Source organism: Saccopteryx bilineata, chromosome 4, assembly GCF_036850765.1.
Source record: "Saccopteryx bilineata isolate mSacBil1 chromosome 4, mSacBil1_pri_phased_curated, whole genome shotgun sequence".
NCBI lineage: Eukaryota > Metazoa > Chordata > Mammalia > Chiroptera > Emballonuridae > Saccopteryx > Saccopteryx bilineata.
In genome coordinates, this window is record NC_089493.1 from 131,892,301 (window position 1) to 131,905,192 (window position 12,892).

Consider the following 12,892-nt stretch of genomic DNA (forward strand, 5'->3'; position numbering starts at 1 on the left):
GCCTTGACTGCGGACCTTCAGCAGACTGAGTAACCCCTTGCTCGAGCCAGAGACCTTGGGTCCAAGCTGGTGGGTGAGCTTTTGCTCAAACCAGATGAGCCTGTGCTCAAGCTGGCGACCTTGTGGTCTCGAACCTGGGTCCTCCACATCCCAGTTCGACGCTCTATCCACTGCGCCACCACATGGTCAGGCAACATAAGAGTTTTAATAAGACATGTCAAGCAAGCATAGTGACTTCTTAAAACAAAGAAAATATAAAAGTTTAATTACAAAAACACTTGTACAGAAAACTTGGCATTTCAACTGTTCCAAACATATGTACATTTTTTTCTAAAATTGAATTTTGTTAGAAATAAAACACTTTGTCTCTCCTTGGCTGCCCCTTGTGTTTTAATAAAAAGTAATCTGTTAACACTGAATAGGCAACAACTTATTTCTTGAGAAGAACATATTAAGTGTGATAATATCTACAAGTTTATTGGAAAACATGAATCAAGTTTCATGTTAGCCAGCAACCTGGCTGACACCTCCTGGCTGGGCACAGAGAGAAGAGGGCCACACAGACCTGCTGTCCGGGACCCGACAGTGTAGTATGCATACCAAGGTGTCAGGTGCTCTCTGTCCAGCTACTAGCATGTCCGGTGTTTTCAATCCCGGTCACAGGCGTCAGGTGTGCTCCGTCCCAGCCACTGGCGTGTCTCCTGGGAGAGCCAGCACTTCAAGATCAGTTGGCTCATTTTGTGGAGATGATTCAGACTGTAGGGTCTTTCAAGATGGTGTGCATTCCTGAATATGCAGATGTTTCAAGTCAATGTCAGGTGTCCTATCTGGAGTCAGGAGGAGGCTGGCCTATGGACAGTAATCGCCCTTCCTGGTCACCAGCGCTCTCACCCAGCTGTACAGACTCGTACATGGAGAAGCAAGGAACTGTGAGGAGGAGGAGGGAAGAAATAGAAAGTGTCTGGCAGATGGCAGACACAATGCCCAGAACTAGAGTGGACACCTTCTGCTACAGACACTGTGTTCCAGGCTTGACTCAGCAGGTGAGGAGTCTGTGAGATGTGGCAGGACCATAGTGACGGTGACAGCACAAGAGGAAGACATAGAAAGCAGGTGACTTGGCTTGGTTTAGAGTGACAGATGACAATGGGGTCTTATTCTAAACAACTGCCAAGTGGTGATATGTTATCTTTAGTACATCATGGAAATTTGATGTATGTTCATATATGACATATAAAAAGGCTATTTTTTGTTGTTCTTCTATTTCCCATGGCCTACAGAAGAAATCAGGTGAGGAGAGGCAGAGAAGGACAGGACAGTGCAGCAATGTGATGGGTTCTGGCTTGCACCTGACTGTGAGTGTGTTGGGAGGGGCTGCACATCCATCTGCTTCAGTGGCGTGGTGCCTGGACAGTGAGCAGGCTTGGCAGGCCTGGCTTTGGTTCCAGCCTGTGCCATAGAGAACAAGACAAAACCGACCATCAGGTGGGAATCAGAAGCCCTTCTTCCCTTCTGCTGCTTAAAAAAAAAAAGACTTATGTACTGAGGGGGAGAAGGAAGGACGCCTGTCCCTCTGCAGTCTATAGCATACTGACAGAGGGAAGACAAAGACATGAGCATACCTCCGGGCCCTTTCATGTCAGCTCCAGACACTGCGTAACACTACCCCTGCCATCCACAACTCTGCATGCCCGAAACAGACAGGGTCAGTTTCACTTATGATAGGCTTTGGAGGTGTTTTATTTTCAGTGCCAAATGAGAAACTACTTTTCCTGTTCTCTCCTATTTGCCAATGACCTTTTCCTCGGTAGAGAATGCTTCACAAGACACTGTCAGCAGATGGGAAGAGAACAACCTTACTGGGCGGGCACACAGGGCATGTGCAGGAGCAGAGCTTGGAACAGCAGGCAGTGCTGAGGAGGAGGAAGAACAGTGTGTTCTCCTCAGGGCAGCAGTCAGAAAGCCTCTGCGAGGGCTGGCGCCCACTGTGCACTGACTGGGACAGGAAGCGGTCTCCCCAGGGTAGCCCACCAGAAGCTCCTTTCTCTGGAGTGGCAGCAGGTCAGAGATGGGGGAAGATGGCCTATGCAGTAAGACTCCTTCAGAACCCTGCTGAGCAACAGGCCCAGAGGTCAGAAATAGAGATGTGGAAATTAGTGGGGTGAAGGGAATACAGATAATGCCCAAAGGCATAGAAACAGTGACAGGAAGATAGAAAAACCAGGGTGTCTGCTAAAAGGGCCAAATCTGAAGCAGGACAATGAGAAGGCTTCCCTTCCTTCCTCTGCAGATGGTAGCAGAAATGCAGATGACCCTTCACATACAAGCAGACAACCAATGGAAACTGAAGACAGGAGCGTGGCGCCACGTTTTCTAAGCTTCACAGGGATGATTCCACAGAAAGTTCACAAACGTGTTATTTTTGATGCTTCCTGGGGTGAAGGCATTTAACTCACAGCAGACAGTTTCTGCACAAGCAGAGTCCTCTATATTCCTCTGTCTCCATTCAGTTCAAATTTCCAGATGGCTTCTCATTCCTCACAAGTAAAACCACACACAAACATCCTGAAGCTCTACTACCTGTAGGAGAAAGGGGAGGGAGAGGGAGAGGGGGAGAAAGAGAGAGAGAGAGAAAGGGAGAGGGAGAAGGAAGGAGGGAGGGGAAGACAATGAGGATGTAGGAAAATTGTTCAGCTGAACACAGAAAAGCAACTATCAGGGACAAATCTGAGAGTGGAAAATTAGTATTCTACTTTGGTCCAAAGAATAGATGGCCAATCAAAATCAATTTTCTTCAAATACAAATCTAAGGATCTTTGCATGTGCAGGAATGTATTATGTGGGTATGATCAATAAATTTTGAATCACAGAAATTTTTTTTCAACCCTCAAACAGCCAAATATTTATCATTTGGTTCGATTGAAATCAAGCAACATATGGCTTGTGATAGTTTATATAAAGTGTCACCTCTCCACATGAAGTCACCCTAAGGCTTCCTCCCAGAGCTGTTTTTTTCCAGGTACAAGCCAGCCACAAAGAAAATGCTGGCTGGGGTCATCCTTCCATTGCAAAACCAGATTTTACATTACTAGATTATAATTATTTCTATTTACCTCCTATTTATCTGAAAGCCCTTATTCTAAACATTTTGATGCTTCCCTCTTATCCCCACTCCCGTCTCCTCAGAGCAATGATTTTGGAGCTCTACTGAACCCAAGTTTTGATATATGTGCTCTTATTTGCACAGGTATTTTCAGGCAAGACGTCACTTCTTTGGGGCTTAGTTTCTCCTTATGCAGAACACAGGAATTTCTAAAGGTCCCATCTACTGTGCTCCTGTAAAATGGGAGAGCATTAGCTTCCCCTCACTGGCTCCTGACAAGTGGGTGAGAACTGCCAAGCTCACGTCAGTCTGAAGACATTAGGCCTGGCTGTCTGTACGTATTTGTATAATGAGGCTAAGCTAGTATTGATCACAGTCTTAATAACTGTTTCATTTGACAGTTCTGAGGATCCAGGGAACTATCCAGTCTTAGTTTTGATGGATAGACTGTAAGAATCTATAGTAATAAAATTATTCACATTTTTAGGTATGATTTTTTTCAAGGGTAAAATATTTGTCACCTAGAATCAAGGATAATGGTAATATTCTAGGTTTTCAAAGACACTTCAGAAAGAAGATACTAGAGTTTATGTCCCTAAGATAGGTAAAGCTTTAGACTATCTTATTGGCAAAATGCTCAAAACGGAAAATCGCTTTTGGCTTCAAACTTGCAGTGACTGATGTGCTCACATGAGGCGACCCCATGTCACCCACCAGGCTCTGTGTCCTTCCAGTCTTCTACCCTGCTTCCCCGCTCTCTTCTCAGGCCCATGAGGGTGCTAACAACACTGTGGGTGATGATGAGAAGGGGGATGAGCTCCTTGGAATCCCAGGCTGGACTTATAGTCTGTTCCCTTTACAAACAGCAGCCTTGCTCGGCTTTATCCCACAGGGGGTCTTACCGTCTCTTGTAAGCACCATCCAGTCCATCTGACTGCTCATGAGAGAAATGGGAATCCTTTCTCCTCAGAGCAGGGTGGAGGCTAATGTGTAAGGGACTACCTTGTGCTGGGACCCTCCAAGGGCAAGGCTGACAAGGACAGAGACGACTGCTCTGCTCTCTCTGGCAGGCGCTGCCTCATTGGATAGGAATCATGGGTTTATCTATTCTCAGACACAGTACTTGAGGTGCAAACCATGCTAGAACATGCACTCGTTTATGAGTGTGTTCACACACCTGTAGACAAATAAGCAAGATTCAAAGCTGTGACTGGCTGTCCTCAGGAGCATATCCTGCTGCCCACTCTTGTTTTAGTATCTATATATGGTCACCACACCACATGGTCCCACCTTATGTTTTCCAGTTTACGTGTCTGTAGGTGCAGAACAATGTAATCAACAGACTAAAGGGCTGACACTTTTGTGGGATGGCACAGTAAAGGGCAGTTATCTCTAGGAATCTGAGTGAACAAATACCAGTTCTATTAAGAAGTGACATCCAATGACTTACCATTAGTACCACAATGCCGAAAGGGGCAAGTCCCTTCTGGAAATGTAACTCTGGTCTCCTCTGAAAGGATGTAACACACACTACTACTAATCTGTTGAATATATTTTTAAAAAGCTAATTTTCTCTCTCCTCTTTTTGTTGCTTACTGAGTGTTTATTTTTTAACCCATTTAATTACGGCACTGTTTTGATGTGAGGTTAGTCCCTATGAACATTTACCATCCAATAGCTACTCTGAGATTCAGGGTGAGTGAAAGCTCCTTTCTTGTGTAGGTTTCAAACACACATCTGCTGACTGCTGTCAATTATCATTCATGTTTCCATGGAAAAGGAAGCTTAAACATTAATTGACAGTTATATTGTTCTTGTATTTAAGTGATGTTTTAGGGGTGTTTTCCTCAAAGTTGCTCACTCACTCTTCAAATCTCTTTGGGAAACCGGCACTCAAGAATGTAGTGGGTAAGTGACAAAGCTAGACAGAGGCCTAACACAGGACCCTGCACGTCCATCGCCTGGGTGCTGGCCCCATGGGAGATGCTGCTCTGGTCTGTGTATGGCCTGTAGGGTCATAACAGCGAGCACTCACCACTCCTTAACGGTCGAGCCTGCTCACAACTTCTCGAACGGTCGCTATAAAGTTTTCGTTGTCTTGGGGGTTAGCTAGAATAATGCTGTGTAGTCTGTTCATGTACGAGTCGATGGTGTCCAGTGTGGGTGTCTCCCCACTTCCTGAAGTGAGAGAAGAAGAAAAATTGAGACTTCCCATTTAACTGACCATAACACAGTTAAGTGATTCCACAGCAAATGATACTATGCCTCTAACATGATCTGCTCCTCAGACAAGATTTTAATTTCAGGAGATTTTTTTAAAACTCAAAGAAATGAAATCTACATGCTCTAAATAAATAGATGGGTATATAATTGCTGTATAGTGTATGATTAGCTGCGTATCACAAAAGGCTAAAGACTCTCCCAGTTTTCTTTTGACTTACCGCAACATGGAAGAATACTTATGAAATACTAGTGTTTCTTCCTCCTTTCCCTTAAAACAAAATTGCAAAGTAAGCAAATATACCTAAGGAAAGTGCTCTAAATCAGGGTTTAGTACTCAAGTTTCCACTGTTCTGAATATCAAATTAAGCCAAGTAGAAAGTTAAAGATCTATATTATAGCCAATACTAAGATGCTATTACATGACCCACAGAACAACTTGAGGGAAAATCCCCATAATTTACTGATTTTTCCTCTTTAGGGGAGACTTGAGCCTTAGCACACCAATGCCATCAGCAGCAGCCCCTGCTTTCTGGGGCACACAGGCGAGGGTGGCATTACCAGGCAGGGGCATGCTGGCGAAGCTGCTGGTCAGCACCTGCCGCAGGGTCTCCAGGTGCTGCTGCAGGATGGTGTTGCGGCTCCGCTCCTGAATTACGTCCACCTCCAGCTTCTCCACTGCTGTGCGCATGCTTTCCACATGCTTCTGCAGGGCCGCGTTCCGCTCTTCAAACTCCATGTTGGATTTACGAAGCTGGCGGAGCTCTGCCTCCCGAGCTGTGGACACCCCCAGACACACACAGGACACGTGTGTATAACCAGTCGTCTCTGAGGAGCCTCCAGGCACACAAAGGACACGTGGGGTGCCAGGTGTCTCTGAGGAGCCTCCCAGACACACACAGAATGAGGAGTGCTAGGCATCTCTGTGGAGATCTCCAGACACACAGAACACGAGGAACGCTGGGCACCTGAGGGGCCCCCAGACACACACAGGACATGTGGGGCACCAGGCATCTCTGAGCCCTGATGATTTTCCCAAGGACACTCTGGTGAGCTCCCTCTAATAAGCCAGCCCAGCACATTTCCCTGTTCTCATTATGGTCTCCAGATAGCAATTTCAGCAATGAAAATGCCAAACTACCCAGAGCTAATTAATTCCCAAAACTGGACATATTACACACTTAAGTTTGTAAGGAACAGTTGCAATTCCCCACATTACTGTTTTTTTTTTTTTTTTTTTAATCAAACTGTGCAATGAAAAGCCTGAAGGGTTTCACAGGGGACATTGTGGGAACAGGCAAGCACAGCTCTGGGTCTCCATCTTTACCACAGGGAGGTCAAACTTTGCTCTTACTTATTCTGTACCTGGGACACTGTATAAAAGCTTTCATTTGTATAAAGGGCTCCAGGCTGAAAATCTGACAGCATTGGAATCAGTGATGCATGTTTGTTTGCTCTGACCCAGAGAATGAAGCAGTGCTGACAATGTGGGCCTAATTACCCATTGGCCTTAGAGGAACTCCGTCTACTAGAGAGTGAAGCACAGTAGCTTTCCTTCCTGGCCAGCCCAGGGTCTGAGCAGTGGAATCCTCCTGACATACTACACCCTGTCACCAGCCCGGGGAACATGGACGATGCTGCACAATCACCTTTGCTGTGGTTCAGGAACTCCTCTGTAAATATGGGGATGTCAAACACAGAGCGCTCCTTCACCTCCGCTTCCTTCTGTGGAAAAGAACAGCTCTGTCAAGGCGACAGGGTATGTGAATACTGTGTGCTCCCCTCTCCCCATGAACATCAAAATTACAACTAAACTACCGAACAACCCCTGAAGTCTAGCTGAACAAAAGTCTTCTAACTAGGGTGTGCAGAAGAACCCACATCAAACCTAGTAAAGGGCAAACAAGGAGAACAGGTAGGTCCCACACCCAAACATGGTGGGTAAGAACTGGGAGGGATATCTTGGCTTTGGAGGACTCTCCTGCGGATCGAGGCCCCTGGTCCGGGTCTCCAGGGCTGGGAAGACAAGTCCCCATTACTTCTGGCTGTGAAAACCAGCACACACTGCAGCTGAGTGAGATACAGGCTGCTGGAGTGCCAGGCAGCTCCTCTAAAGAGTCTGTGCATGGACTTAGACTTACTTGCTTAGCCTAGAAGCTTAAAAAGTGCCAGGGACATAAGGGGTGGAACTGAAGTGTCTGGTACCAAAGTGAGGGTTGGGGGAGCAGCTTTCTCCCAGGCAGGCACCAAATCTGAGTCTCCATCAAACTCAGTCCACCCTACCCTAGGGATTTCCTGAGAACCTATAACACCCAACTTGCATCAGGCGTGAATCCATTACAGTGGGTAGGTATCACATGTGGCTGGTCTTGATCAGTACTGTGGACTTCCCTAAAATTATCTGAAATGTCCAAAACCCCAAACAAGCAGTGGCTGGGCTTGGCATGTTCTCTACTTATACTAAGTAGCTCTAAGTCTGGCACTAGTGGCAATCAGTCTCAGTTTGTAGTGTGACTTCTCCCAGGCACCTCCAAGTCCAGCACAGGCAGCTACCAACCTCAGGATCACTTTGTAGCTCCCACCAGGTGGCTCTAGGCTGGGCACAGGGAGCAGGTCACCTGGAACTGCATTGGAGTCTCTCCCAGAACCAACACACCTGGTGGCTGGTACCAGACTACATGAGAGCACTTCTTTTGCCCTCAACCCTGCACAGCAGTTTGTCCACGGTAGTTAGGGCCTGTCCTTACAGCCAGTCAGGCTAAAGGTCAACCCAAACCACTGATGTGCTCAAATGCAGCAAGAGGGCACACACAGCCCACACAAGAAACACCCCTGGAGCACCCAATCAGGTGAACAGGGAGACGACACCACTAGACTCTATAGGACACCTACTACATAAGGCCACCCTGCTAAAACTTGGAGATGAAGCCTCTTCCTAATGCACAGAATGAAACACACAAAGGCTGCCAAAATGAGGACATAAAGGAATACGTTCCAATCGAAACAAAAAAAAACCAATCTCTATAAAAACACTAAACAAATGTAGGAAAGCAATCTATCAGATACAGAGTTCAAAACACTATTTATAAAGATACTCAGTGAGCTTATGGTAAGAGGAGAAGGAGGAGGAGGAAGAAATGATAATAAAAAATATGAAAAATAGCCCTGGCCAGGTAGCTCCAGTTAGTTAGAGCATCTTGATATACCAAGATTGTGGGTTTGATCTTTGGTCAGTGAACATACAAACATCAATGAATGACTGCATAAATAAGTGGAAAAACAAACTGATCTCTCTAAAATCAATAAAAAATATGAATAATAAAATGGCAATAACTACATACCTACCAATAATTACTTTAAAAGCAAATGGATTAAATGCTTCAATTAACCCTTTAAGTAGTGAGTTTTTTTCATGCTCACTGACCCCCCCCCCCCACCCAGGAACTCCTTTTGTTTAAAAAAATAAAATTAGTTCCAGTTTCAGTTTTATTAACTTAAAATCATATTTTTTGATAACCAATTTATAGAAACAAGAAGAACATACATTTGCCTTTTTTTTAATGTTGCCTTACACATCTTTAAAATAAAATTTTTTTGTTATGATTGTACTCTGGATCATTAGGAGGCTCAAGGATGTACATGAGTGTTCATACTACTCAAAGGGTTAAAAAACAAAGGGTGGCTGAATGGATAAGAAAACAAGACCCATACACATGTTGCCTACAAGAGACCCAATTCAGACTGGAAGACATGCACAGGCTAAAAGTAAAAGGTAGTCCATGCAAATGAAAAAAGAACTTAAAGTAGCAATAAGTATATCAGACAAAACAGACTTATAAACAAAGGCTATAACAAGAGATAAAGAATGACATTTCATAATGATAATGGGATCAATCCAAAAGAGAAAATAACTATTGTAAACACTTAAGCCCCTAAATATATAAAGTAAATAGTGATGGACAGATAAAGAGAGAGCAACAGTAATACAATCATAGTAGAAGACTTCAACAACCCACTGCCATCAATAGGTAGATCATCCAGACAAGAAATCAACAAGGAAGCAGCAGCCTTAAATAACTGACCAAATATATTTAATTGATATTCTTAGAGCTTTTCACCCCCAAATAGCAGAATATACATTCTTTTCAAGTGAATATGGAATGTTTGTCATGGTAAACCACAAAACAAGTCTCTTTATTGAGTTAAATATGAGATCACAGAAGAAATCAAAAGATTTCTTAAGACAAATGAAAATAAAAACAATCAAAAATCTATAGGACATAGCCAAAGCAGCTCTAAGAGGGAAATTCATAACAACATAGGGCTACCTCAAAAACAAGAAAAATCTCAAACAATCTAATAACTAAGGGACTTAGAAAAGGAAAAACAAACATAGCCCATAGTGAGTAGAAAAAGGAAACAATGAAGATCAGAATGTAAATAAATGAAATAGTCTAAAACAGAAATACAAGAGATCAATGAAACCAAGACCTGGTTCTTAGAAAATATAAACAAAATTAATAAGTCTTTAACTGACTCATAAAGAAAAAAAAGAGACAGGGACCAAATAAATGAAAGAAGAAATGACAACTGACACCACAGAAATACAATGGATTGTAAAGAAAATACTATGAACAATTATATACCAACAAATTGAACAAGTGGAAAAAATGGGTAAATACCTAAAAATATACAATTTTCCAAGACTAAATCAAGAAAAAACCCAGAAAATATGAACAGACTACAGTGGTACCTTGAGATATGAGCAGACCAACATATGAAATTTCTTTTCTGTTTTAAGATACAATCTGCGACTCGGTCCATATTTTTGTTCAAGATCCGAGCGAAATTCCGAGATAAAAGTCGTGATTCAGGAAGCTGCCGCTAGTTGGCATGTTGGTGCACGGGTCCAGTATCAGCAGCACAACACTAGCATCTCGTTCTTTCTCACATGTTACCCGCAGAATCAAGTCAAATCTCGTGCGCTGTACACGTTCTTGCATCATTTTTGCATTTTTTACTAACTTTTTTTGTGTGCTATCATGGGGCCGAAGAAAGTGAGTGTAAAGGACAGTGGTGAGAAGAAGAGAATGATGTTGATAGAAGTAAAGCAAGAAATAATAGAAAAACATGAACATCGTGTACGAGTGATTGAACTGGCAAGGCTGTCTGACCGCAATACATCTACAATTTGTATCATCCTTAAACAAAAAGATGCCATCAAAAGCGCAAATCCAGCGAAAGGAACTACAATTCTGTCCCGATTAAGGACAAATATCCATGAAGAAATGGAGAAGCTTCTGCTGGTGTGGGTGAAAGAGAAAGAGCTGGCAGGAGATACAGTGATGGAGACTATAATATGCAAAAAGGCACATATTATTTACGGCAACTTGAAGAAGAAAGACCATCAACCTCAAAAGAGGCAGAAGATACGTTTAAGTCAAATCACAGCTGGTTTGAAATTTCAAGAAGAGATCTGGCATCCACTCGGTGGTGAGGCATGGTGAGGCTGTGAGTGCTGACATCAAGGCAGCTGAGGAGTACATTGCATGTTTTGCTGCGCTTATCGCAAAGGAAGGCTACAGCCCCCAACAAGTGTTCAACTGTGACGAAACAGGATTGTTTTGGAAAAAAATGCCCCGGAGGACTTTCATCATCACAGAGAAGCAGCTGCCAGGCCATAAACCCATAAAGGACTGTCTGACCCTTGCACTGAGTGCAAATGCTAGCGGTGACCGTCAAATAAAGCCACTGCTAGTGTATCATTCTGAAAATCCTCGAGCCTTTAAGATTCACAAGGTTCTTAAAGAAAAACTGCAGGTTATATGGTGCGCCAATGCTAGGGCATGGGTTACGTGGCAGTTTTTTATTGAATGGGTAAATCTCGTCTTTGGTCCTGCAGTGAAGAAATATCTTCAAGAAAATAAACTCCCGATGAAAGTATTACTAATCCTTGAAAATGCTCCAGCCCACCCACCTGGTCTTGAAGATGACATTCTCGATGAGTTCAAATTTGTGAAAGTCCTCTACCTCCCACCAACCACGACTTCAATCTTGCAACCTATGGATCAGCAGGTCATTTCCAACTTTAAAAAGCTTTACACAAAGCAGTTGTTCTGCCACTGCTTTGTGGTGACTGAGAATACAAATCTAACCCTTCGCGAGTTTTGGAAAGATCACTACAACATCGTGATATGTTTATGCATTATTGACTTGGCAAGAGGTTACAAAAAAAAATTTGAACTCGGCATGGAAAAAGTTATGGCCTGATGATGTTGCAGACAGGGACTTCTAAGCATTCGAACCAGAGACCGAGACTGAGGTAGAAGCATTGGAAGAGATTGTGTCCCTTGGAAAATCGATGGGTCTGGAGGTAGATGAGGGTGACATAAACGAGCTCGTCAAGGAACATGAGGAGGAACTCTCAACTGAGGAGTTGAAGGAGCTACAGATGATGCAACATACGGAGATTCTGCAAGAGATTAGTAGTGAGGAGGAGGTAGAGTCGGAGGAAGTGATTTTTACAAGTGAAATTAAAGACATGCTGGCAATGTGGGAGAAGCTTTCAAGTTTCACTGAAAAGAAACACCCAGAAAAAGTTTCAACTGGTCATGCTTCAGCACTTCTGAATGACACTTGTTTGTCACATTTCTGTAACATTTTAAAAGGCAGGCAAAAGCAAACCTCTTTGGATAGATTTTTATTCAAAAGTCCTGCAAGTGAAGGTGCCGAAAGTGCAGCCAAAAGGGCAAAAACAGGTGATGATTAAATGAAAAAATACGTAATGTTAAGCTTAGGTTAAGTTTAAAGTTAAGAAAGTGCATTTTTTTAAAATTAAGTTTTTGTGGTTTCATTTTAAGTAAAGAGAGTGCAGTTTTAGTTTAGTTTAAAATAAAGAAAATGCAGTTTTAGTTTACATTTAGTGTTAAGAAAGTGCAGTTTTAGTTGACATGTCATGTCTACAATGCCTGCATCCCTTCCTCCCTCCTCCTCCTCCATTCACCTCCGTTAGCTGCACTCATTTGTCTCCAAGGTAAGAATACAGTAGTAAATAACACTTTTTTTCTTTTATTTCATATATTTTGTTATGCATTAGTAAAGTATACATGTGTATTTCTTAATTAAAAACATGTCTTTTTTCATAATTTAGGATGGTTTGGGGATGTTTCACAGGGCTGGAATGGATTAAATCTATTTCAGTTATTTTAAATGGGAGAAATTTGTTTGATTTACGAGATGACTGAATTATGAGCTTGGTTACAGAACGAATTAAACTCGTATCTCAAGGTACCACTGTAATAACAAAAGAGAATCAGTAATCAAGAAAACAACAAAGAAGTCCTGATGTATTTTACTCAACATCCAAAGAAGAATTAACGTGTGTCTTTCTCAAACTATTTCAAAATATTAAAGAGGAGGAAAGGCTCCAAAGCTCCTTTTATGAGGGGCCAGCATTACCCAGATTACAAAACAATACAAAGACATTACAAGAAAATTATAGGTTAGTATCTCTGATGAACACAGATATAAAAATCCTCAACAAAATACAGTACTAGCAAACAAAATTCA

General features: G+C 42.8%; 1 protein-coding gene across 7 annotated transcripts in view; it reads right to left on the bottom strand.

Annotated features, from left to right (window-relative positions):
- Positions 1–235: 235 nt before the first annotated feature.
- Positions 236–12,892, bottom strand: part of HMG20A (high mobility group 20A) — a 106,263-nt gene continuing 93,606 nt past the window's right edge. For 5 of the 7 annotated variants that reach the window (XM_066278314.1, XM_066278311.1, XM_066278313.1 and 2 more), the window contains 4 exons: positions 6,973–7,048; positions 5,885–6,100; positions 5,139–5,281; positions 236–2,580 (listed from right to left, as the gene is read on the bottom strand). In XM_066278314.1, coding sequence (XP_066134411.1) covers positions 5,145–5,281; positions 5,885–6,100; positions 6,973–7,048 — 429 coding nt within the window. In that variant the 3' untranslated portion in view covers positions 236–2,580; positions 5,139–5,144. The remainder of the gene's footprint in view (positions 2,581–5,138; positions 5,282–5,884; positions 6,101–6,972; positions 7,049–12,892) is intronic. The other 2 variants (XM_066278310.1, XM_066278309.1) reach the window with 2 other exon arrangements.